The 23,757-nt window shown below is 49.2% G+C and overlaps 1 protein-coding gene across 7 annotated transcripts in view; it reads right to left on the bottom strand.

Moving 5' to 3' along the window:
* Bcor (BCL6 corepressor) overlaps window positions 1–23,757 on the bottom strand; it is a 118,680-nt gene that overhangs the window by 7,113 nt on the left and 87,810 nt on the right. For 4 of the 7 annotated variants that reach the window (XM_050160856.1, XM_050160855.1, XM_050160854.1 and 1 more), the window contains exons 2-10: window positions 17,486–17,611; window positions 16,224–16,302; window positions 12,541–15,384; window positions 11,842–11,895; window positions 11,172–11,358; window positions 5,502–5,759; window positions 4,794–5,138; window positions 3,876–4,201; window positions 3,309–3,563 (exon numbers count right to left, since the gene is read on the bottom strand). In XM_050160856.1, the coding sequence (XP_050016813.1) occupies window positions 3,309–3,563; window positions 3,876–4,201; window positions 4,794–5,138; window positions 5,502–5,759; window positions 11,172–11,358; window positions 11,842–11,895; window positions 12,541–15,384; window positions 16,224–16,302; window positions 17,486–17,571 (4,434 nt within the window). In that variant the 5' untranslated portion in view covers window positions 17,572–17,611. The remainder of the gene's footprint in view (window positions 1–3,308; window positions 3,564–3,875; window positions 4,202–4,793; window positions 5,139–5,501; window positions 5,760–11,171; window positions 11,359–11,841; window positions 11,896–12,540; window positions 15,385–16,223; window positions 16,303–17,485; window positions 17,612–23,757) is intronic. The other 3 variants (XM_050160859.1, XM_050160858.1, XM_050160860.1) reach the window with 3 other exon arrangements.

Below are 23,757 nucleotides of genomic sequence, written 5' to 3'. Positions count from 1 at the left end.
GCCCCTTTTCTAGGATAGTTCAGTCAAAGGTAAAGGCTCACTTGGGTGCTACCTAGGATGTTCCAGGTGCTTCCCTGTGAGCCTAAGGCTACACACTGGTAAATCTGACCATCCATGCCCTGTTGCTTCAGGTGGCCACAGCAGCTCCCTTCTAAAGCAAGGGGAGGAAAAGAGAAGGCATGCTTGGCAAGGCATTTCTTCCGTTAGGTCCTAACCTACCAGAATGCCCACAATCCTCTGAGCTCCCAGGCCACCTGCCCTGAGGCCCAGTATCCAGGATACCGCATGTAGCTGCTGATCTTTTAGCAGGTCCTCACTAGCCAGACTCGAGTGGATGGCTGCAATCTAATGAGTTGTGTGCCCCAGCCAGGACAAGACCTTGTCATGTGACTCTGGGATTGGCCCTGAGCACCACCGACTGCTGTGCAAAGATCAATTTATGCGGATACCGGCAGTCTGCCTGGTGTCCTCTCAACCCAGGGTTTATTTGTTCTGACAATTATGGCCCTCACCTGGAAACCTTCATCACTACAGGGCTGATCTGAGGGAACCTAGAAATGAAAGAAGTCAGAGCACAAGTCTAAGTCGATTCTCTCTTGTCCTGGAGGATGGCGGGAAAGGCAACAGTGACCACACACAAGGTGAGGCATTTGCCACAGTCTACCCTCATTCCGCTGCACTGGTGTCACTTGGCCTGAGATCTGCTTGTCTGCTGTTACGTCCTACACTACTCTCCACAGTCTGGGAAACAGCAGGAAGCAAAGTGGGAGTGTTTTCATCCAACACTGAGGGTGACTCCCACAGAGGGGCAAGACTCCCACGTCTGCTGGGAAGTCAAAAAGCTCAGTAAAAGGTTTTGGCGGGAAGGCTTTGATCCAGCTGTCAAGAGCATCCTTCTGACCCTCTGCTGGGCTCAAGCAAGCTAATATCACTCTCCTAGCTGGGAGAGTGCTAGCCTCTTTACAGATGCCAACTGCAGTCCCCAACAGAGAAGGGTGAAGACATGTGCCTGCCCAACACATTTCTCAGTTATTTTTTGCATCAGAAATGGGTGTGTTTGAAGGACAGCCCACCCATTCCCAAACAAAATCAAACTGTTTTTGTTGGACAATTCTGTTAAGAGGCCATAAGCTGAATGCCATTAACCGCAAAATATAACCATAAAGGCCATAAACCCGACATTGTTAATTAATTAAATGCCTCATTAACTTTTTTAAAAACATGATTTATTTAATTCATAGAAAATTTAACCATCACCACTAAACGCACAAGCATGTGGTTGCATACTGACATTTTAGCTGGAGCAATGGAAGCCTTCTTAGCAGGAGCCAAGCAGCGTGAGTGTTAAGACAAAGCTGGAGAGAGGGGGCTGCTGTGAACCCCTAGACCCACATTAGCAGGAATAGAATGAGGCGCGGGTGACAGGGAGAGCCTTTTTATTGCACACAAGGCATCTTTAGCCAAACAGGAAGCAACAGTGTCAAAGTTCACTCCTGGGGAACTCTCTCATAGCTGTGTGTTCAAGCAGTCCCTTACGAAACTATGGAAACTGTCCTTCATTTAGAAAGCTTGAAACCGCCACATCTGAATGACCTATCATCCAGCATCTTAAATTCTGCTAAAAGAAATGCAGGAAAGTCAGCCTCTGGGTGAGAGGAATGCTTTAATATTAACAATTAAAACACTGGGCATTGAAATTTACATATTGAAAATTATGTGCCTGTGTGTTGGAAGACAAGTTCAATAAATATTTCCTGGGACAAAGGAACAGAGCCTACAAAGTGCTTCTTAGTCCAGGCCTCAGACCTACTGGCTGTATAAAACCTCTTCCTTTAGAGAAGCCACAAGGGTCTCTTGAGTCTTGCCAACTCTCTTTGCAAAGGAATAAGACCTTTGGAAATGATGCGAGATCAAAGGCTAGGATAGAAGCCTTGTTTCTTTATGAGCAAAGCAGCCTGCTGCCCTTGAGGGAAGCCTCATTCCTTCCCTGTCTCCCCTGGTGAGCTGCCGGAAGCCACAGTACAGCCTCACCCTTCTAGGTGTTGATGCTCAGCTTGTGGGAAAACAGCGGTGGTCACTTGTACCTAATCCACATTAACTGAGCTAACTACCAATCTTTCATCTAGTTATTTCTGAGATAATCCAGAGATCTAAAAAAAGAAACACCAGCGCACCCAAGAACCATCCTTGCCTCAAGTTTTCACCCACAAAGCCACAATTCTCAGGTTGGGCTGTGGGTCACTAGCTAGCACAGGGCTGGGTGATCCCACCAGGAACTACAATGGCATCACAATGAAGTTCAGGCCGTGGGGGTTCAGGCTAAATCCTGCCGGCCCTACCCTGCTGTGGGCAATTTCTTTCCTTTACACCTCCACACTTGCTGAGCTGCTTTTTATTTTCGCCATCCAACTCCCAGAGGGCTGATGTCAGCATAAAAAAAAAAAAAAAAAAAAAAAAAAAAAAAAAAAAAAAAAAAAAAAAAAGCCTTTGCCCTGTGGGCTATTGCATCACAATTCCAACTGGTGAGTAAGTGTGTGCGGGGTGCACAAGGGGGCAGAAGGAGGCAATTAGCACCAGGAGGTTCTGAACTACAACAAAAAGCCCAGTACAAGAAGAGGCTGAGAGGTGCTAGGGAAGGTGCCGGGCCAGACTGATCTGAGCAGTCGCTGTACGGGATCACTATCTTTCAGCTCTTCCGTCTCTCTGCAACTTTCCTCAACAGAAAGTGCAGATAACAGCAGGGAGCAGACCAAAGGCGGTGAAAGGGCAAATTGAGTTGCTGTGGACCACACGGGCTTAAGAGCAGAGGTACACTGGCAGCAGTGAGCTTGGGGCAGAGCCCTTAGGCTGCCATTGCCTCGGTCAGTGCTGCCTTCCCCACCTCAGTGGGTCCATGGCAAGTCACTTCTTACCCCCAAAGACCACCTTTCTACCAGCAATAGCATAAGCCACCCTAAATAGAGCTAATCACTTCTCTACACCCTTGGTAATCAAAAACCAAATGAATTCATTAAAATTTGCCCCAGGCGCCAAGTCCTAGGTTATGTCAGACTCTGTATCGGACATAAGTGAGCAAAAGCCTGGTCAGCGAGGCCTACCTGAACATCTGCAGCCTCTACCAGGTGGACCTAGCCAGAGACAGCAGCCAGAGTGGGGCTAACACAAACATCCTGCTGGGTCTTGGAACACCTCCTGATGTGGAGGGGGCTGAGCTCCGCTCAACAAGCCCCTCCCTGAAGCTGCTGCCCCAAGCCTGGAGCAGAGGTTACTGAATGCTCCCGATCCACGGTGCCCACAAGTCGGCTCACCTCATAGCCTAGCCGGGCAGCCCGCTGGAGGAGGGTCTCACCAGCATTCTTGTTGACAATAAGTCTCCGAGCCTCTGGCGGCATGGGGCGAGACTGGGTGGTCTCTTGAGGAGAACTTGATCGTGGCAGCTGTGTGGCCTGGGAGGCCGGTAGCAATTGTTGTAAACGGTCAAAGGGCTTTGGCTCCTGTTTGGCTGGCGACAAATCATAGTCCGTACTGGGCTCAGGTCGTTTTCTGAATCTCCGCACAGTCATCTGTCACAAGAGAAAAAGGTATGCACAGGTAAGGCTGTGACCCTTCAAACACATCCACCGCTTTGCTCTAGCCTCTTCCCAGATAAATTGGCAAACCCATAGAGAAAGACACTTTCTTTTCCTTCTTAGGAAGGGGAGGGGCTGTCAAAGGAGGGCTGGGGAAGGGGGCCTTACTCTTTCTAGGTTTGAAACTTCATGGCCATCCAGAACACATGTCCCTCTAGGACAGAAGTGATGTGAAGGGCTCAGTCCCGGAAAATGGGAGTTTAGTCCATGAGAAGCAGGCCCAAGGCTGGAGCAGGCAGAAGGTACCTTGCTGTCAGTGCTCTCCACATAGTAGTCTCCTGTGATGGGCAAGCTCCTCCTGGGCTCCTGAGGTATCAAGTGCTTGGTTTTGCACAGTCTCTTCCCGGATGGCTTCTCACTGTTGTCAGTGTATTTCTGCAGCGGGGAGGCAGCCTGGCAATCCTCTTCTTCGTCTGTGCACAGCACATCTGTCTTCTGGCTTTCTTTAATTTTCTGCTGTTTGGCAGGCAGCCTCGAGGCTGGCGTGCAGCTTGGCTGAGTCTGCTTTTTGCCACTTGCATTGGTGGATGAAAGGCTCTTCATGGGCGGAGAGCCGGAGAACACAGGCAAGCCTAAATACGGAGGGGGCGGTGACGGGCGGGGGAGGGGGAGAAGAAGCAGGCGTTACACAGTTGTAGCCCATGCAGAAAGAAAAGCCCATTGTTAGCACTGATCACTGGAGCGGCTTCAGTTTTTAAAGATATACCAATTATGTTTTCAAAGCATTAATATTTTAATTATCCCACATTCAAATGGCAAATAGGTTAACCCTCAAAATGCCAAGAGCTAAGTTTCTATGAAGGGCCGGGACAAGAGGACAGAAACCGGCTCTTTCTACTCTTCCCCATCCACTGGACTAGGGTGCCCAGAATCCGGATGACCGAGGCAGCTTGAGCCTGGAGGGACGGTGTTGGCGAGGGTGTGCGGCCACCTAGCCTTCTCTTCCTGACCAGTTATAGACTGGGAAATAAGCAAGGAAGTGGAAAGAATCCAGAAATTGGGTGTGCAAAGACATGCACCACCTACCACACAACCCAGTCAGAGTCAACTCGGATGCCTCAAGGTCCCCTGGCTCTCTCTCTCCAAAGGCCCTTTCCCATGGAAGGAAGGCAGGACCCAACCTCTAGGGGCAGAGTGGATAATCAAAAGGCGGCCTCTGCATACCTTGTTCATGGTCAGTGGGTTTGAGGGACTCTTCAGACCAGCCTCTGTTGCCTTTGGCCTCTGCCTTTTTCCTGCCAGCCCTCTCTTCAGTGATGTTAGTCCCCTGGGAGGTGACCTCAGGCTGAACAGCCTGGGTCACTTCCTTCCTGCTTTGGCGGCCAGGCTTGCTCTCTGCTGCCGACACCTGCTGCTCCCAGCGTTCTCTAAGGTGCAGCAAGTGGCGTTGCTTTTTAGGATGGAGCCCTGTTAATTCAATGCACACCTTCAGGTTGGTCAGCTCACTATAATGTGGGTCTTCTAAGTGGTTAGAGGAACTGTTTGTCATTTCCCTCTCAGGCCAGTCATCTAATGGAGAAATAACTACAAATTAATCAAAAAGTCCCCTGGGGAGGGAACAAACTGTCTTACATAGCACCAATAGGGTGGGGAAGGGGGAGGGTGTGGCCACTGTCTCTGCTTCCACAGGTCACTTATTTTCCTTTGGCCGCCTCTGGGTTTGGAGGGAGGGAAAGTGGGTGCCACCTCCCCAGGGCTTCAGGATGTGTCATGGGAATGTGAAGGCTGCACCAGATACTAATCCGCTGTCTATGGGGGGAGGGGAGGGAACAGGTGCTGCAACAACCCCACTGTGTCCCACATCTCAGGGGTGCCCTCTGCGGTTGCATGCACAGGCCTCCCAAGCAGTCAGTGGAAGCTGGCCAAGCTCACCTTTGGAGATCCGTCGCCGCTTGGCTTTCAGAGGGTCCTCTGGCAGCTCTTCCACAGTGGTCTCAGTGTGGATGCTGTCACCTGATGCTTTACGTTTCTTATCTAGCCTAAGGGTGGGGCTGTGCGGCATGTCCACCACCCCCTGGTCAGTGGGTGGCTCACTCACAGGTGGCCTCTCCAAGAAATACTTTTCCGCAGGAAGATCTTTGTCCTCTGGGGCTTCAAAGAGATCATGTTTGTTTCCAGTACTATACTCGCCTGTGGGAGAAGAAAAAAAGAATGCAGAAATGAGGTCCAGGTTCTCCAAAGGAGGCGGGATAAGGGGAATAAGCAGGACTGCCATGGCCAAGGCAATCAACACCCGAAGGTCTTGGTGGACAGAATCCTCACCCATCAGAATCATTGCTTCCAGAGGAAGGGCATGCCAGAACGAGTCAGCAAGTATAGCAGAAGGCAAGGCAGGAGGTACCTTGTCTTCCTGACTTTTTTGTAATTGGGGCCTAAGGTACCCACACTCTCTCAACCCAGTCTGGTTAAGCTTTAAAAAAAAAAAAAAAAAAAAAAAAAAAAAACTCCAGGAAAGCATTTGTTCAAATCATTATTATGAAATAGAGGGACAGAGGGTTGCAGTAAAAGACTAAACATCCCTAAAATGTCATGTACCCAAAGGGCAAAATCTATGTTTACTTAAACGGACAGACAGAAGATGGTGAAAAATGAGGAGCGCAGATGGGGGTGTTGAAAGAAACTAGGACCTTGATGGGCAAGAGGGGGCAGAGAACCTTGCAGACCCAGGGCTGCTGGGAGGAGGGGCCAGGCTTAGCCAAAGGCAAGGGTTCCTTAGAGACAACTTCAAAGGGTTCAATCTGATGGCTGCCTATAGAAATCCCTATCACTAAATCAAGGAGCTGCTCTCATTTAATGTCCAAAATGGGGGATCCCCATGGGGGCTCAGGTCACCTAACCTGCACTCTTTCTCTCAAGTAAACATCTCTAGACAAGACCTCACCCTTTTCACAGTTGGGTCTTTTGTAGCCAGGCAAAACTGCTGGCTCCAGCCCCTTCCCCCACACCCAGGGCTGCTCCTGTTCTCCAAGAAGACCAGTAGGCATCTCCCTTTTCCCTGAATCAAAGCCCAGCACCAGTACCTAGTGTTCTAGCTAAGAACTGCCCCACAAATTGCTCTGGTATGGCAGATTTTCTAGTAAACAACAAAATAGAAACACTATGGAAACAAGTGAGATGGTTCAGCAGATAAAGGTACCTGTTGCAAAGCTGAGGAACTGAGTTCCATCTCTGGAAACTACCTAGTAGGAGAACTGTCCTGACCTCCATATATGTATTAACTGTGACATGTGCGTACACGCACACAAAATAAATCCTCTAAACAAAAAAATAACCCACTATGTAATGATCTCCATAAGGGTCGGTGCTTACCCATGGACCACTAAAATGATCCCACATGTTACTGGTGATGTGGGTCTGGCTTTTGGGTAGTGAAGCAGAAGTCATTTTGTAGATAAAATAAGCATGCACCTCATAGGCTGAGCTCAATCCATTTCAAATTCCACCCTACCTTCAGAGCAGCTAGGCCTCATCAGCTTCTCTCAAGGGCAATCCAGTATTGAGTGGCTGTCAGCTGTGAGGTGAGCAGTACCTTGGGCATGGAAAGCTGGATCCAATCTGAGCTAAGGAATGGCCACACATCCCCAGCCGTTCCTCCTCTCCATGGTGGTACACCTTATAGACAACAGCCAGCAGCCAGGCCCCTTGTGATTCTGAGTAAACCTAACTCAAGGACACAGTCAAAGCAGGCCTTTGGTAATAATGGCAATGTTCTGTCATAAGGACTGACAGCAGCCAGGGAAGACAAGCAGGCTGCCATAGACCACTGCACTCAGCTTGGCAGGGTCTCACTTGTGCTAGCTACTCTGTGACCCTCTTAACGGCTCTGGCACTAACAGTACCACTTTACAACTTGGCCACTCTGGGCTATAAAGTGGGAACATTATGACCAGCTGCCTCTCATCCAGGGATAAGCTTCACCAACTCAGGCTGCTCAGGGGAAGGCCAGAGAAATTACTTATGCAGGATGCTAAGATTGCACTTGCCCCAGCATTTTAAAGTATACTTCACCTCACCCTTTGGTAGGTGAGGTGAAACAAAGGGACCAGGCACCTGTACCACTGTCTAAGCTAACTTTCATGGGGAGGTTTTCATTTTCAGCCTCACTGCCACCTCCTAACAGTGAAATGCGGCTTATCTCAATCATGTGACCCTTTGCCCAAACTGCCCTCGAAAACCACCCATTTTATGGGCTGGCCTGTCTGTTCCTCACTAAACAGGGGCATCCCTACAAAACCAGGGGTTTTGCTATCTCCTTTTCTTCTGGGATTTTACCATAAGGGCAAACTTGTACATAGTGGGTAGAAAGGTGTCCCCACTGCTCCATTACCATCTGCTTCTCACTGACAGGGAAGCTGGCAGGGAAGAATGGAGACTACATTTGCTCCTTCAACTCCCCACAACTCATCCACTGGCCACTGGACTCCTGAGCCTTGGGAACTGTGAATCACTCTATGGCATGTCCCCTTCCGCCTTATCCCAAGAAAACGCCAGAGCAGTGCCCATTGGTATCTCTCCATTCAAATTAATCTTCAAGAACTCTCCCTGATCGGTCTGGGGTTTACACTAGTCCACAGATCATTAACGTAGCTGTTTTTTCTGCCATTCTCCAAATCTTAATAAACTGGGTGGAACCCTCCTCCCCCCATGCAAGCATCTTAGGGCAACGATTTCTATTCCCTTCAGAGACGTCCCAAAAATCTGCAGCAGGGTGACCTTCCAGGAGCTAACAACAATCGTGAAGCAAACCTACCCCTACCTACTGCCTGCCAACAGCCATGGGATGCTTCATGTCATTTCCATACACTTTGACTTAGACCTCCTTAAATGGGACCAGTCTAGCCACTACCTACAAGATTACCCTTAAAGCAAATGAAATGGGCTGATGGAAAGAAAACAACAGAAGCCCTAACCACTAGGCTCTACCCACTGCATGTGGGCAGATGAGGGTGTGGCTGTGTTTGATACTTGCTCCCCTATAGCATGGTCATATGACTTGCAGCACATATATCCATAATCTATCATGACTGTGCTGCCATACTATACCTCATAGAAGCATCACCATGGCAACATTTACAAATCACCACGGCAACAAAGCAACTTCATCACTGTGGCAGCCATGCCCAGAGAGCACTAAACAAGATGGGAGAGTTTAAGACTTCTGAGGGTTGTCCTGGATGTCAGTCCCCTCTGCAGGTCTGTCACCCACAGCAGAACAGACCAAGTGACTGACTGATGCCAAGGCATCTCTCTGCTCCAAACTCAGAGGAGTTCATAAAGCATGCTGCTGCTGTCCTGGGGGAGAAATTCCAAGGGACAAGTTCCCACATAGCCCCTTGACTCAGGTTTCCTCCAATTCCTGCTCAGGCTACCAGTTAGTAGGTACCAGGTCTGTGTCACCCAAGAGACTAGCAAGGGACATAGTACTTTATGATCAAGAAAGACCAGGCTAATGCTTCCTCGTCCTTCTCCATCTCTAAAATGTCACTGATAATTCCTACCTACGAATTGTACAGAGATCAACTTCTACAATACTTAAATTCAGCCACCGTACCAAAGAGGCCAAATAAAATCCTGACCATGGCCCTTTCAACCAGATGCACCCACCATCTCAGAAGCTACGTCTGTTCTGGGAGCAGAGGGGCAGCACCTAAGAGGGTGAGGCAGGAGGACTAAGGCCAGCATGGGTTACGTGCTAAGATTCATGTACAACACGCCTAAAAGAACCAACCAACCGAAAACTGTGGGAGTAGGTAGAGTTTGGAATCCTGTGCCCTGTACTCCAAACACTTGGTGTTTGTGGCTCACTGGCAGGGACACCCAGAAAAGTATGAGTATAGTAACATAGTTCCTTCTTGAAAAACAAGCCTCTTGTACATCACCTGCAGAGCACTTGGTGACAATTTCTGGCTCTTACGAGTGGCAGGAGCCCTGTCCTGGTGCTCCAAAATAGCTCACTGTCTGAATCTTGAAGGAGCCTCTCAAGCCACTCCAATTTCTTGTCACTAGGGTCAGCAGGGGGGAAAAAAACCAACAACAAACCAAAACAAACTGGAAAGAAGGTAGACCTCCCAGGCAGGTAGGTGGGTGGCCTCTGATTTTTATCTGAGGGCAGTAGCCACTTTGTGCCTGACTATGTTACTTGCAAACTAAAGAAAGGGCCAAAAGGCTGGAAGCTGTCCAAGTTCCTTCCCACCTCTCAAGCTCTTCTTCCATTCACTCAGAACAAAGGGGAACTCCCACTTGTGGACAGCTCCTCCCTTTCAGAAGCACCTTGCCTACTTCTCAGTTCTTACAGGCCTTGCCAAGATCTGTGGGCTCACAAGCTGCTGGTGATGGGATTGCTTTGTGTTCATTCTGAGCAGACTGGAGGAAGGCTTTCTTTGCTACTTCACCCAAGAGCAGCCCAGACCCATTACTGCCCCGCACACATCTGTTGATGGGGAGTGTAGGGATACTCATACTCATACCCATTGAGAGTCGTCCCTTAGGGAAGAAAGGGCACTGTGCTTGCCATAGAAACTACTTTTCTTTGGGACTAACTCACAGCAAACAATCTTGGTCCTGCTTGTCACTGCAGCCTGACCAGACAGACCATTGGTGGGACCTTAGGGATGAGCTGGAGGAAGTGGAGGAAGGACAGTGCTCTAGAGAGCCAACTACATGTTCCTGGACCAGAAGCCCTCAGATTCCATCAGGCACTGAGGAATTATATCGCGTGTGCTACACCTTCAAGGGCAGCAACCCAGAACTCTCAAACATTCAACGTCACTGCCTGGCTTGTCTAGGAAGTTTCTGCATCTGCCGTCTTCCATGTTCACCTAGGCACCCTAACTGGACACAGCCGGCCTCCAACCTTAGGCATGCACACTTGAGGAATCCAAAGACCTTCGCCAAGCACTGCACACACCCTCAGAATTCTCCATGGTTCAGAGCAAGAGGGGACCCCGCTGTGGAGACTGAAATATTCGCGTATCCTTAGAAAGGCATTTTCGGCATTTTCTTCTTCCCGTATTTTACCTCCAGTGATGGACAGAGATCTTTCACGTAAATCACACTCGGGGTCTATTGGTAACTCCCAATGACAGCAAACAAACTCAACCAATGCCTGTTCCCATCTTTCTGCTACCTTGGCCAACCTGATGGAAAAAACCTGAGTACTTTCCATTCTACATTAGCCTGTCACGTGGGAGAGGAACAGGGCTAGAGCATCATTCTAGCTGCTACAAAAAAGAACTGACCCTCACCACCCACTTCCTACTGCTACATTGTATTGGGCTGTCATTCACTTTGAGCCTGGTGTTTCTTTGAAAACAGAGATGATGTCCCAGAAAAGAATCCCACAGACACCCAATTCCCTGCTGTTGCAAGCAGACATCACTGCACTAATGGCCAAAGCGACCCCTTTCTCTGAGCAATCCCCTACTGGAGCCAGGGCCATTATCCACAAATCGCTCTTCCTCTCACCATCCCAGGCTTTGGAAGCAGGGTGGCCCTGTTCTCACAGGGACATGGTACTACAAGCCAACTGCTCGGGTTACTTACATCTCTCACTGTCGTTCTGATCAGCAATGGCCTCTTCCAGGGCGACTGACTTTGGCTTTTTGTCCTGACTTCCTTTCAACCTTTCCCAGTCGGCTGGGCTGAATTTGCACACCTCGGAGTCTTTGGTTGCTGGGTGGCCACCTTCTCTTTCTTTCATCTCCAACTCTGAGAAGCGCATCATTGCACGCTAGAAAGAGAACGGAGATGGAAAAAAAAAAAAAAAACAACATCTTACCATAAAGGCTATTTCATGTGCCTTATACTATAAAAGAAAGTGTTTTCAAAGAAAAGCTTGCCCAAAGCCAACCACAACTTATGAGATACAACTCAGATATTTTAAAGTTTAACAGATAAAATTTAAGAGTGTCTATGTGAGTAGTCACATTCTTTATCCATAAAGTCATGTGTATGTAGATACAGACGCAATGTATATGTATAGCCATACATACACCATTGCATAGAGACAGACATTCTCGTTTGAAGGTTATAAATAAAACAAAACAAAACCACAACGCAAAGAAAACAAAAGAAAAACACAACAGAAAAGAAACAAAATGTACAATGAATAAAGACGACCATGGCCCACAAACTTCCCTTTGTATATTTGGAAATGAAATTTAACTCAAAAGGTTTATGGAAGATTCTAGTAATAAAAATTTGAAGAACTGACCTCACAGTAAGCAGCGGGTAGACATAAAATACTGTCCTCTTGTAATCCTTCCATCTATGTAATTAAAATGGGCACTCAATGGATCATTTAGATAACTTCATCCATTTTTATCAGCATAAACCAATTTTTTTCTTAACATTGCAAAACAATTTGGCTTTATTCATCTTTTAATTAAAATTAAAATATCTTAAGGAAATTCCTATACAACATCTGTCATAATTCACTAGCAAATTAAATAATACTCTATCCCTTTAAGCGAATTTTTTTTTTTTGGTGAAAAAAATTGCACGATTCCCACAGACATGCGACTGCTACACATCTCCACCACGTATCAAGTAAGATATTCTAAGCAATGCTTCTAGATATATTTGTTATCTTACAGGCAGAGACATCAAAGCAATTGCTAGGCAAACGTCATGCAGTCTTTAGACATCCTTCATAATAATTACAACTTGTTATCAGCATTCCAGTAGAGTTCTCATATAATCTACAGACTAGCTTAAAGTATCCAGACACATGAACCTTCTAAAAGCTACTACTGCCATCCCCTTACTGAACACATTTCATACACTGCAATTATCCTAAGTGTCATTATCCAAATCTGCCTGGTGCTTGTCCTACCACGTTCCCCCCAAACCCCTTTGTACATTGCAAAACTGATAACTGATAAAGTCAGTGAAATTCGGGTGGGGGGCTCACCTGCAATGCCCGTTGCTCTCGGCTGAGCTGACTGGAATCCGCGTACAGTTCGGTAGTGACACACTTGAATCGGTCGCCCACATAACCTGCCGAGTTAGCAATTCTTTTTGCCAGCTTGGATGGCTTCGGTTTCAGAACTTTGCCATCGTTGGACTCTGCCTCATCAGTTCCATCTTTGGTATAGGTGGGGGTGACATCCATGCTCGGTGGAGCGCTGCCCACACAAAATGGTTTGGGATCCTCTTGGGTTTTACCAAAAGTCACAGCAGGGCCCTCGCTGCCCAGAGCTGTCTCCAAGAATGGAGTTGCCACCGGCACCCCCAGGTTCTCTTTGTTGGTTCCCGCTGCAACACTGTCCTTGCCTAAGCTGAACACTGGCTGGCCTGGAGCCTGTTTGAAAGCATAAGATTCGTGGAAGTCACTGATGCGGCCCAGCTCCTCTCTGAGGGAGATGAAATCACGGTGTTGCGGGATCACAGGGTCGGCAGCGGGCTTAGTGGGCTCTGTATTCTGGCTCACATTCTCAGCTACAAGGCCTGGTTTGGATGCTCCTGCATCAGCTTTAGAATCTGCTTCTTCTCGAAGAAGGTCTACATAGACTAGCTTGTCGCTTTTCACCCCAGTTTTCCCTTGATTCCAGCTAGGGTTTGACTTTAGGTTCTTGTCAGTGGGGACTTCTGGGTGTAGTTTGGCGCTGCTAGCTTCCAACATCTCAGAAAACCGAGTGCGAAGGGTTGGGTCCTCATAGCGGGCTCTCTCATGGGAGCGAGACCGTCTCTCCGGCTTCTCCTCTTTTGTGATCTCCATGGGTGTGTGTGGAATCAACATGGGATGTACCATGCCCAAGCCCAGGGCATCTTGGTAGGCCACAAATTCTGGCCGGCTTGTATGCAGCCCATAGGGCAGGCCAGGCTTGGGGGCAAGGTGCCCAGGAAACAGACTGCCATTGGGTAACAAAACTGGGTGAGGGTACACAGGTCCTTTGCCATGTAAAGAGAGGGGACTTAGAGCAATGCCTTCTGGTGCTGGGTAGGGGAGGTAACTCCTAGGGTAGGGAATTGGTGGGGACCTGAATGCTTCATTTGGAGATAGAAATATTGAGGTTGGCGGGAGGCCATTCTCGCTTGCTTTGAAACTCGGTTCTGGGTTGCTGGCTTTGGCTCCCTTGTTGCTGGTGCTGCCACTGTGTTTGGCAGGCGTGGCTGGGGGCTGGCCCACGTGCTGAATAACTGATGGTGTGGTATCCACAGAGCTCCTGCTGGTCTTGGTGCCATCTGCGTTAGCATTGGGGGCTGGTGATGCAGAGGCTGGGCGTCCTGAGCTGGACACCGACCCTGAAACATTAGCAATCACAGCTTCTGTGCCACCCATGCGGGGACATGAGGAACTCCTCTGTTGTGGTATTGCCCAGTCCAAAGCCTTGTTTTTCAATGACATGCTCTTGCCACTGTTCTCTTCATTAGGACTTGGCCCTGGCACCACCCAGGATGAGGGAGCCGTGCTGATGATCTCTGATCTATAGATAGCACAGCCATTTCCTGGAGGAGATAATGTTTCTTTTGGAATCTCACTTCCGGGGAGCACTAACCCACTTGCAGCTCGACTGTGAACCAGGACCGTAGGAGCCATCTTTTTCATGTGGTCAGCTTTGGAAGTGTCTCCGTCCACTACTTTAGAGGACAAGTCTAGTGGTTTATCTGTGACGTCTTTGGTAACAGTCTGCTTTTCCAACAGAGGTGGTGAGCCCCCATCTTTTCTGTCTTGAACCGTTGTCTTCCGGGGATGCCCAGGCATGGACTGGGCACAATCACCCCCATCTGGGACCTTGGGGTACTTGCCATTGGACAGCCTGGCTGTGGGGAACTCGCTACTGACTGTCATGTATGGCTTTGTCAGGGTGACTGACGGGGAGGTGGAGATCCTGGGATAATGCTTGTGGAACTCAGAGTAGGTCTCCGCAGCAGGCTGAGCGGGGAGGTGGACACGGGGTGAGGGCCGAGGTGAAGGGGGAAGCAGGAGGCCTGTGTCACCCGGCAGACCACTGTTGACTGCCTTGGCAGAGGACACCCTGGGTTGTTTACTGTTTTGGATGTGGGGGTAATTATGAGAATCAACAGGATTCCCAGGGCTGACACCCATCTTCCATGGGAGGCTTTTGTCTGAGCAGTGGACAAGAGGTGGGATGGCCGGAGAGGCTGAAGGTGTGGAAAGTCTCATGGGTGAAGCCAAGGAGGAGGGGATGTGGGGGTTAACATAGTGTGGGGGTGGCAGGTAGAGGAAGCGTTCCCCACTGGTGCAGACAGGAGAATACAGCGGCTGGGCCAAGCCGTAGGACTGCTGAGGTAGCAAGGCCTTGTACATGTTCAGTGAATACTTATTTGGCGAGTCAAGGAAAGGGTAGATGGCTGGAGTGGCCCCCTCCATGTAAGGGTTGACCCAGGGCAGCCGCAGGTAACTAGCACCGTTGATGTTGAGAGGGCTCTGTTTGTCGCTGGCAGGCCTGTCCAAACCCAAGCTTTCTGCTGTGGCTACAGCACTTTTTTGTATTCCAGGCGGTGTTTTGTATATAGCACTGAAGCCATTTGGGGGTTTTCCAGAAACAGCAGAAGCCTCCGCTGTCTCAGGAGTATTAGGTTTGAATTGCATCTCTGGATTTCTTTCTGAAGAAAACCCAAGGCCACCGAGAGAGCTTGAGGCAGCCTCCCGACCCTTTTCTGGGCCCAGTCCACACAAGCCAGAATAGACGATATTTCCAGGGACCCGGAGCCCTTCCCGGATGAGGCCTGTGCGGTCCATGCTCAGTGCTGCCAGGCCATCGATCCGATGGGCTCCACTGGTGTCCACCTTTGTAAAAGAACAACACATGTTACTTGGGGCACCAGTCACAGTAGCAGCCCTGGTCCTGAAGAAAAGCCACCCACTGGGTCACATGATATCACCCACAACACTTTACAGAAAAGGTTAAAGACAGCTTTGCTGTGTCCAGAGGCCCCTCCTCCCACATCTGTTCCACTAGTACCCTGCGAGTACTCAAAGTTCTACTCAGACTAGAAGCCAACACATTATTTTGTTCAAATCTTTGTTGCAGCAGACAAGATCAAATACAACACTCTCTGCACCACTCTTAGAGGGTACATGACTTCTACTAATCCTGTGGAGCCTGTTAGGTTGAGTGGGGAGGGGTATTCATTTCTCCTGGAGACAGAAAGGGATCATTTAATAGGACAAGAAACAATTTTCCACGGGACAACGGGTATGGGGAACTTTAGCTTATCTCATTTCTAAATCAATAAAGGGGCCAGGGGTCAAAGTGCGGTTGCATCTTTTGACTTCCTTTCCTTAGTATCTGAAAGGAGAGTCCAGTGCTTCACATTTTACTGGCAAAGTAAAGCCTCAGGAACTACTTTGGAGGCAGGGATATTATCCAGTTTTGAGCACTAATGGGGCACACAGTTTCTGGAAGCCACATGCCCCACCAGTGAATAAGAGATAAAGAACTGAGGCGGGGGGGGGGGGGGGGGATGTTAAAAGCAATATAGTCAGGCCCTGATGTTCTCCCCTCCCCACACTGAATGTACATGCGCGTGTGTGCACATACACAAACACACACACAATACCTAATTGTATATAAACTAATGCACAGTTGATTACAGATCACTGATATTCAGCCATCCATCCCTTACCACGTTGTGATTCAAGGGATTCTCCTCCCTCAGTTCCAGCCTGGCTTTTGAAGCGTCACCATCATTCACAGGAATTTTCCTATTTAAAAGGACACACCAATTTCATGAAAACAATTCTTGCTGAGTATGTCTTTCATCTATCTCCCTGGACCAGACCAGTTTCTACTAATCTCATTTATTTTTTTGAACTCTCCTAACCCTCCCTGCCATGACCTATAGTGAAAGTTGCTCCCAAATGGTGATTCAATATTACCCTGGCAGAACAAAGCAAAGGCAGGCCTTTCATGTGTGAGGACATGAATAACACATATGTCCCAGAGGTGGGCAAGTCAGAAATTAAGCACACTTCTCTCACGTGACCTTTTCTACAGAGGCCAAGTGCTGTCCTAGCTAACCCTTATGAGCTGTCCTAGAGGGCAGGAATTAAGTAAAATGGGCACGGACGAAGTGAGCTAGAAGTCTACAAGCTAGACCCTTCACCTACCACATCTGCATTAACCCTGAGGGCATGCTTTCAAAACTTTCCCCCAAACAAAGTTAGGGAGCACGTCCTAGTTTCCATGGTGATAGTGAAGCTATATCTGTGGCCTTTTTCAAAGTGATGTGATGTGTGTGGATATACAATAGCAACAGAGAAATGTCAGCTACTCCAGGCAGAAGAGGAAGCTACACATCTGTGCCAGGCTGCTGTTGGCTGTCCCAGGACTTGTTATCAGAGTATTGATAAAGTGTTCTATGCCAACTTCCAAATACCCAGGATAACATCGCTGACAAGCAGGACACGCTTCACCATCAACCCAAAGCTACTTCAATCATCTGCTGTTGTCTCTACTGATCAGAAAGCCTAACTGAGCTCGGCAGTGATCAGAACGGGGCAAAGAGCCACGAGGAATGGGTGCACCCAAGGAAAGGGTAGCCATCTCCTCATTTATTACTAAGCAAACTATTTGTTTTAAAAGCACATCGAATGCCGGTCCACCTGGGCCCACACTCCTGACATTTAGAGTTAAAGCAGCATATAGACGGGGATTAATTCTCCTTCATAAATATGAAATAATAAATTAAGGACGAAAGTGCACTGAAAGGCCGCTTCAGGGGCTAATCTTTTAAAGGGCGGCAATGCTTCGCTGAGCCAGGCTGCCTGGTAAAACTGTAAATCAAGGGCCACCAGCTAGGAGATCTCTCTTGCCCAGACCTTTTGGGTCCCTCTCTGGCTGTGAGAAGGTGAGGGGCTTGGAAGTGTGGGGGAGGAGCCCATTCACCTGTCTTCACTTGCTCCACACATGCGGACCCGTTCGCTGTTCATCCAGCTGTGAACGTTCCCATACAAGGGAGTGGCTGAAAGCATGTCGTCTTCTTGGATGGCAGCTTGGCTTCAAGCGTCTAGTCTGTTAAAAAAAAAAAAAAAAAAAAACCATAGTGGGTCCCCAAGAGGTTAGGGAAAGGAGAGGCACTGGGGAGACAGAGAAGGCCTCTTTCAAGGCAAGTCATACACAGGATGCAGCCAGTGCCTGGGGATTGTCTACAAATGACCACAAGCCAAGAACACATCTGACCCACAGTGATCGAGGGAACAGATTCAAGCTAACAGGAAAAGTCCATCCAAGTCACAGCTCTGTACCCCCACACACCATAGGAAGAAGCCATATTTGAGGAAGGACTAGGGAGACCCGGAATGCTAGATCGCTGGCACACTGATCCGTCTTGGGGTGGTAGAAAGAGGAACAGTGAGGTAGCAGTGGAAGGTTTATGACTCAAATCACAGCACATTGTTAGGACTGAATTTTCAAGCTGTCCTGTGTACGACCCAAAGATCGAGGGTGAAAGACAGAGTCCAGTGGGCTGGTGAACCTCTCCACTGAAGCCCTGGATTAGATTAAGCACCTAACAGGGGTGGTTTTGCCTGGGAGCTGCAGGGGGAGGCAGCTGAGTAATTCAATGACGCCTGTTCACTGGGGACAAGAAATCATTAGCGCATAAGTCTCTGCAGCCAGGGCTGATGCTGATGGGCTCCGAGTAGCTGGCACATAGGAACAGGCAAAAGCCACCCATTTTCCACCCCATGAGAGGGGCGAGGATGTGTGTGTGTGGGGGGGGGTGCAAAGGAGCCCAAATCACCTCCCCCACTTACCTTCTCAGCCCACCGCCCCCACCCCCCACCACATTCTAGTTTGCTGCATGAGTGAAGGGTCAGGACAAGCTGCATTTTATTAACAGGATTATCACGGCGCGTGATTTATCCTCGCGCAGGATTTTAATTGCTCTTTGGAGGTTGAGCCGTTTCTTTTGACTGCGCTTCAGCCCATATCCTGCTGTTAAATGCTGGGTTAATAAGTAGGGGAGCCTTTAATGCCTGGGACCGATGGCCCTCGGCAATTCCCTGCTCACAAACACATCTCAGTTTCCCTTGTCCAGGACAGACCACGGCATTTTTCCACGGGACCCAAACCTGAGTGTGAAATAATTGGTGTGCAGATAGATCATCAGGGGAACTTTTCTTTCTCCTCCCTCACACACCCACCCACACAGTTTCCGAAAGCCCAAATGTTCCTTTAAGTCGACACATTTCCTTTGTTAGCAGGAGAAAATATGCAAATGCTTGCTTTTACACTTTAGCACACTGCCAGGTCGGTTGGGTGGAGGCACCCCGTCCAGGGACTCTTCTGCCAGGGACTGGGGTGGGGGTGGGGGTGGGGAAGGCTTGGGAGGACTGAATCCAAAAGCTCAGCTATGCTCCTTTCTTTGTCCTAACTAGGTCTTTTGTCCACCAGCAACCCCCACCAGCCCCCAACCATAGAACAACACGCACCAACAGGCCGTGCAGTTAAGAGCTCAACAATGAAGCTGAAGCGGGAAGGGGAGGAAGGACCCTGGAGAGGCTGGAATCTGTGAAGGCATCATGGGAATGGAAGGTCTTTTCCTGGGAAGGGTCTACTTTTTCTGACATGAGAACTCCAAATGACTTAGCCACAGTGCATGGGGAAACTGATTGGGGTGCTGGGGAAGGTTGTGTGGGGCTGCATCTTCCAAATACACAAAGCAACCAGGGAACACCAAATCACCAGTGCTGGGAAGCCCCAAGACCTATTCCACATAGTGTCCCTTCCCAGAGGATCTGCTGCCTGTTCTCACAAGAAAAGAAAGACACTGTGGGTGGCCTGATTAAGGAGAGTACCATTCTGTGGTGCAAGAGTCCTGGACAGCAGGTGTCCTGGACACCATGCCTTCCTGGAGCACTGATGAAGTGCAGACATCGCGTTGGGAGAAGAAGGACCCCAAAACCAATACCAGGAAAAAAGAACCTGCCTAAGAAAAGTCAAAACTCCATGCTCCAGTTCCTAAGTCAGCCTTTCCTTGAAACCCAGCGGCCTCCCCAAAAGTGGCCCACCTTGGGGAAAGCACCTCAGGGAACCTCAAGGAGGAACAGAATCAGCTTAGAGAATGTCTTTCCCCACAAAAGCCCACGAGCATCTTCAGTCCTTTGCTTTCCCCCCAAAAGGCCACCCAGACTGTAAGGCACCTGGAATAGACCAGACAACAGAAGCTTTGGTCTCTCTCTGGGGCTCGTTCTTCAGGATTTTCAATATTACTGTCACAGATAAATAACATTAGCCATCAGGCTGAAGCGTCACACACAGGGTCAGACATTAGCCCTGAAGTGCATTTCAGTCTCCTCTGTATGTGGCTGGGGGTGGGGAGGGGCCAAACCAAGGGGAGTTGCATTGTTGACTATCCACGCATGTGCATGAGTGCTTGTGCACACTCGTGCACACACACTTACAGTCTTTAGCTGTTCCGTGAACTTTTTGTGAACTGTTTAAAAGTGGAGGTCTGTTGAACAAACAGCGGCGCCACTGCCAGCCATAATTTCATTGCAACAAGCTAAGGACTTTTAACTCTTCAGGTGCCTGGCCAGAGAGGAACAGAGTAGTGAGTACCAGTGACTAGTGGGTCCTGCCTGGCAGGAGGCCCTTCTCTAGGGTGACAAAGAAGGGCAGTCCAGGAACATAATCAGCCTAGAATTGAGATTCCACTAAACCATTGAGGAGCAGGGATTGATTATCATCACCCAAAATCACAGGTGAAGAACCAAAAAGAGACCAAGAGGCAGAAAACAGCAACACTCAACTCATCCCATCCAGTTTCTAGAAAGTGTTGGTAATAGTTGGGGTTTTGCTTTCTACCTCTAAGGCAAAGTACTTCCGAACTGACTTTGCTGACCCTTGGCTATGGGGTACAGTAGAGAGAATACCAAATACCTCAAGGCACATGGCTGCTATAGAAGGAAGAGGCTTATTTTTTGCCCCGTCTTCCACACACAGGCTATGCCTCTAGGAGTGCCAGGATGTGTGAAGTCATTCGTGAGAAAGCACTTTACAAGCACCAGCTTGTCCCGAAGGCGAGCTGCTAGCTTTACCTTGGCTCTGGGTTTTAACCCCTTTCACCAGTTGTGGAGGGAAAAGCAAGGGCGAGAAAGGAAATGCCAAGAAATGAGGGCTCAGGAGAGCCAGGCAAGAAAGGCTGACTGATTCTTATGGAACAGGCTGATTACTAACTGCAGTACCTGCCTGCTGAACACAGAGGTCTGGGGGAGCGTACATGCACAGCGACCAACGGTATGGTATGTGGTTACAACTCCCGATACCGTGTGTAACGAGTCATCTGGACAGGCGGAGCAATCTTTTGCTCTAGAGCCAAAAGCTGTGGCTAGAGAACCCAAGCTTGGCCTGGACACAGGGGAGACGGGCCTGTCTGGCAGAAGAGGGTCAGAGGGATCAAATTAGGTGCTGTCCCTCCACCCTGGCATCCTTGAGAAGACATGAGATGATCCCCAAGGAGCACCTTTTAACGCCATCTCATTCATCCCTGCCAAGACCACACTGCAGATCCAGCAAAAGGACACACTTCTCTTTTCTAAAGACAAGGTCTTACTGTGCTGGCTAGCCTGGAAATCAAGCGATTTATATATCTTTGCTTGAATTAAAATCACCACCATGCCCAACTTCCTTGTTTCTTCTTTAAGGGCATCTAAGATTCACCCTGCAGACAATAGGGAGTAGTAGGCTGAGAGAAGAGAGGAACAGTGAAACACTGGGTTCCTCGTGAGAAAAGCCTCTCCTCCCATGGCTGGTTCTCTTATGGTCATCCATCTCCTGGCTCCCGCTCTTACCCTCACCCACCCTGTGCCCCTGGGCAGGTGGCCGAATCTCTCCAACCTTGGGCTCTCAGTAAATATTTGGCACTGTGTTTTCCAGAGGCTTCGGCTGCACTATGGACTCGAGTTTTGCCTGGCAATAGCTGGAGCTGGCCATAGTTAACCCCAAGAGCATCTGAATCCATTAAACACATTGTCCCGGAACGGCTACATGGTCTTTACCACGGGTGCGGTGCTGAGGAAGGAGATACAGAGGGGCCACGCTGGGGGGGAAGACAACGACGACTGGTGTGGATTTCCCCCAAGCCTATAAAGCTAGCGCCAGCCCTTCCTGGGGTTGCTCCAAACCCAGCCTGAGTCACAGCCGCACCACGCTCTGGGTGTCAAGGAAGGGAAGGGGAAGAAGTTTCTATTTTAGAATGTTGGGGGGGGGGCTATGTGGGGGTGGGAAATGAAAAGAAAATGCTTTCCCGGATGTGCAATGCAGGGCGGGTCCTCCTGAGCTGCTTTCCCAGATGTCATATAGCTGATGAGTAGGGGACCCTTAAATTACTCCCAGGTCCTGAGCCACCTTAACATCTGAGGTGTGGGGTTGGAGGTGTGATCCATGCTGCCACTCCAAGCCACAACCACTGGCTCTGTGGGTGTGATCACCCACAACCCCCAATTTCATACCAGTAACAGACTAAGTCAGGGAGCAGAAGGCGAGAGGGGCAATGCTTGCACAGACCTGATCTCCCCAGCATCCAGAACCTCCCCCAACTTCTCCTTGCAGCTCCTGGGTCACAGCAGGGAACCACTAGGGTGGGAATAAACTGGCCCTTGGTGGCAGCAGTGGGGGAAGGGCACCCCTTCACCACACCTCTGCAAGGAGTCCCCTCAGAAACTCTAGCAACCACCCTCCCCCAAGACCCTAGTCAACCACTGGGACCCGGTGTTCTTATGAGAACTTCCAGGATCCCTCTGCTGGAGCCTTTACTACTTAACAGAAATTTCAGACAGAAACTTAACTTCTGAGTGGGTTCAGGCAAATTGAGCCCTTGAGGGCTCTAGTTTGTGCCACAACCAACCAGTCAGTGAACTACAAGCTCCCAAGCCCGTGGTAGAATCAGGACTACAAACCTTCCTACGAAGCCGGGCGGTGGTGGCACACGCCTTTAATCCCAGCACTCGGGAGGCAGAGGCAGGCGGATCTCTGTGAGTTCGAGACAAGCCTGGTCTACAAGAGCTAGTTCCAGGACAGGCTCCAAAGCCACAGAGAAACCCTGTCTCAAAAAAAACAAAAAAAACCACCCCCCCCAAAAAAAACACCTTCCTACCTTCACTGTGGGCTCCCTTCAGGTTGCTCCTCTGGACCCTCCCCGATAGGAAGATGGGAGCCAAGCATAGCATACAGCAGTGTAGAGCCCTGCATAGAGCGAGCGACCCTGGGAGCCTATCCAAAAAGGGCCGCTGGTCACACATCCTCTCTACCCTACCCAGTTCCCAGGATCAGATTTATCATTGCTCCCCAAATCAAGGACAAAGAGGGACTTCCCCCTCTTCCTTCTACAGGGGTGGCCAAAGACTAACTGGCTTTGTTCCTTTCACTTTCCTCCAGGTTGGGCCACACCAACTAGTCAGTGAACTATGTACATCCAAAGTACAGGAGGGATGAATTTAGAAACAAGGGCTCCTTAAAAAGAAGGCGAATTCAGCACCCAAATCCTACAAGTAAGCCAGGAATCCTCCTTACACGCCCCCATTCCCTATTCTTGGTTGGCCTAGTGCAACAGAGCTTAGTCCCCACCCGGGAATCCATACAACTAAATGCCTCCCACCCTCCCATCCCCGGCAAGGCCATAGTAGTGTAAGGGTCTCCACTATAGCTTTGCATAAGTATAAACGAAACACAGTTAATGTCACTCCCTGCTACAGAAAGTCACAAGTCACATGGAGGGCTATCCCTGGTAAGCACAAAGGAACTTTTTAAGGAATTAAGATGTGAAAAATGCAAGGGTTCTGAAATTTGCATGCAGGCTTCTTGCTGAATGTGCAGAGCCTGGAAGTCCTGGGAAGGCTGGGGATGAGGGCTAGGAGAGGGACATTCACTTTCTTTACAAGGAACAATAGGAATTCCACGTCTGCTACTCAGTCTCAGAACTCAAAGCACCCCAAAACAAAGCCATATAGATGGGGATCCACGAATTTCTGTGGCTGTTCAGAGCTTAATTACTCCTCCTTGATCCATGGGACTAGACACGACACCGCCAAGGTTAAAATGCCCCAACAGCGCTGAGCAGATGTGAGCGAGCTGGCAGACGCGCAAATGAGGCCTGCCTTGGAGCCCGATAACAAGTGACTAATACATTGCATATCGTTGAAAGAAAATTATTTTTC

The sequence above is a fragment of the Alexandromys fortis genome, unplaced genomic scaffold (genome assembly GCF_014885135.2).
Source record: "Alexandromys fortis isolate MF-2015 unplaced genomic scaffold, M_Fortis_MF-2015_v1.1 scaffold_83, whole genome shotgun sequence".
NCBI classification, from domain to species: Eukaryota; Metazoa; Chordata; class Mammalia; order Rodentia; family Cricetidae; genus Alexandromys; species Alexandromys fortis.
This window is presented reverse-complemented; position numbering and strand designations above follow the sequence as displayed.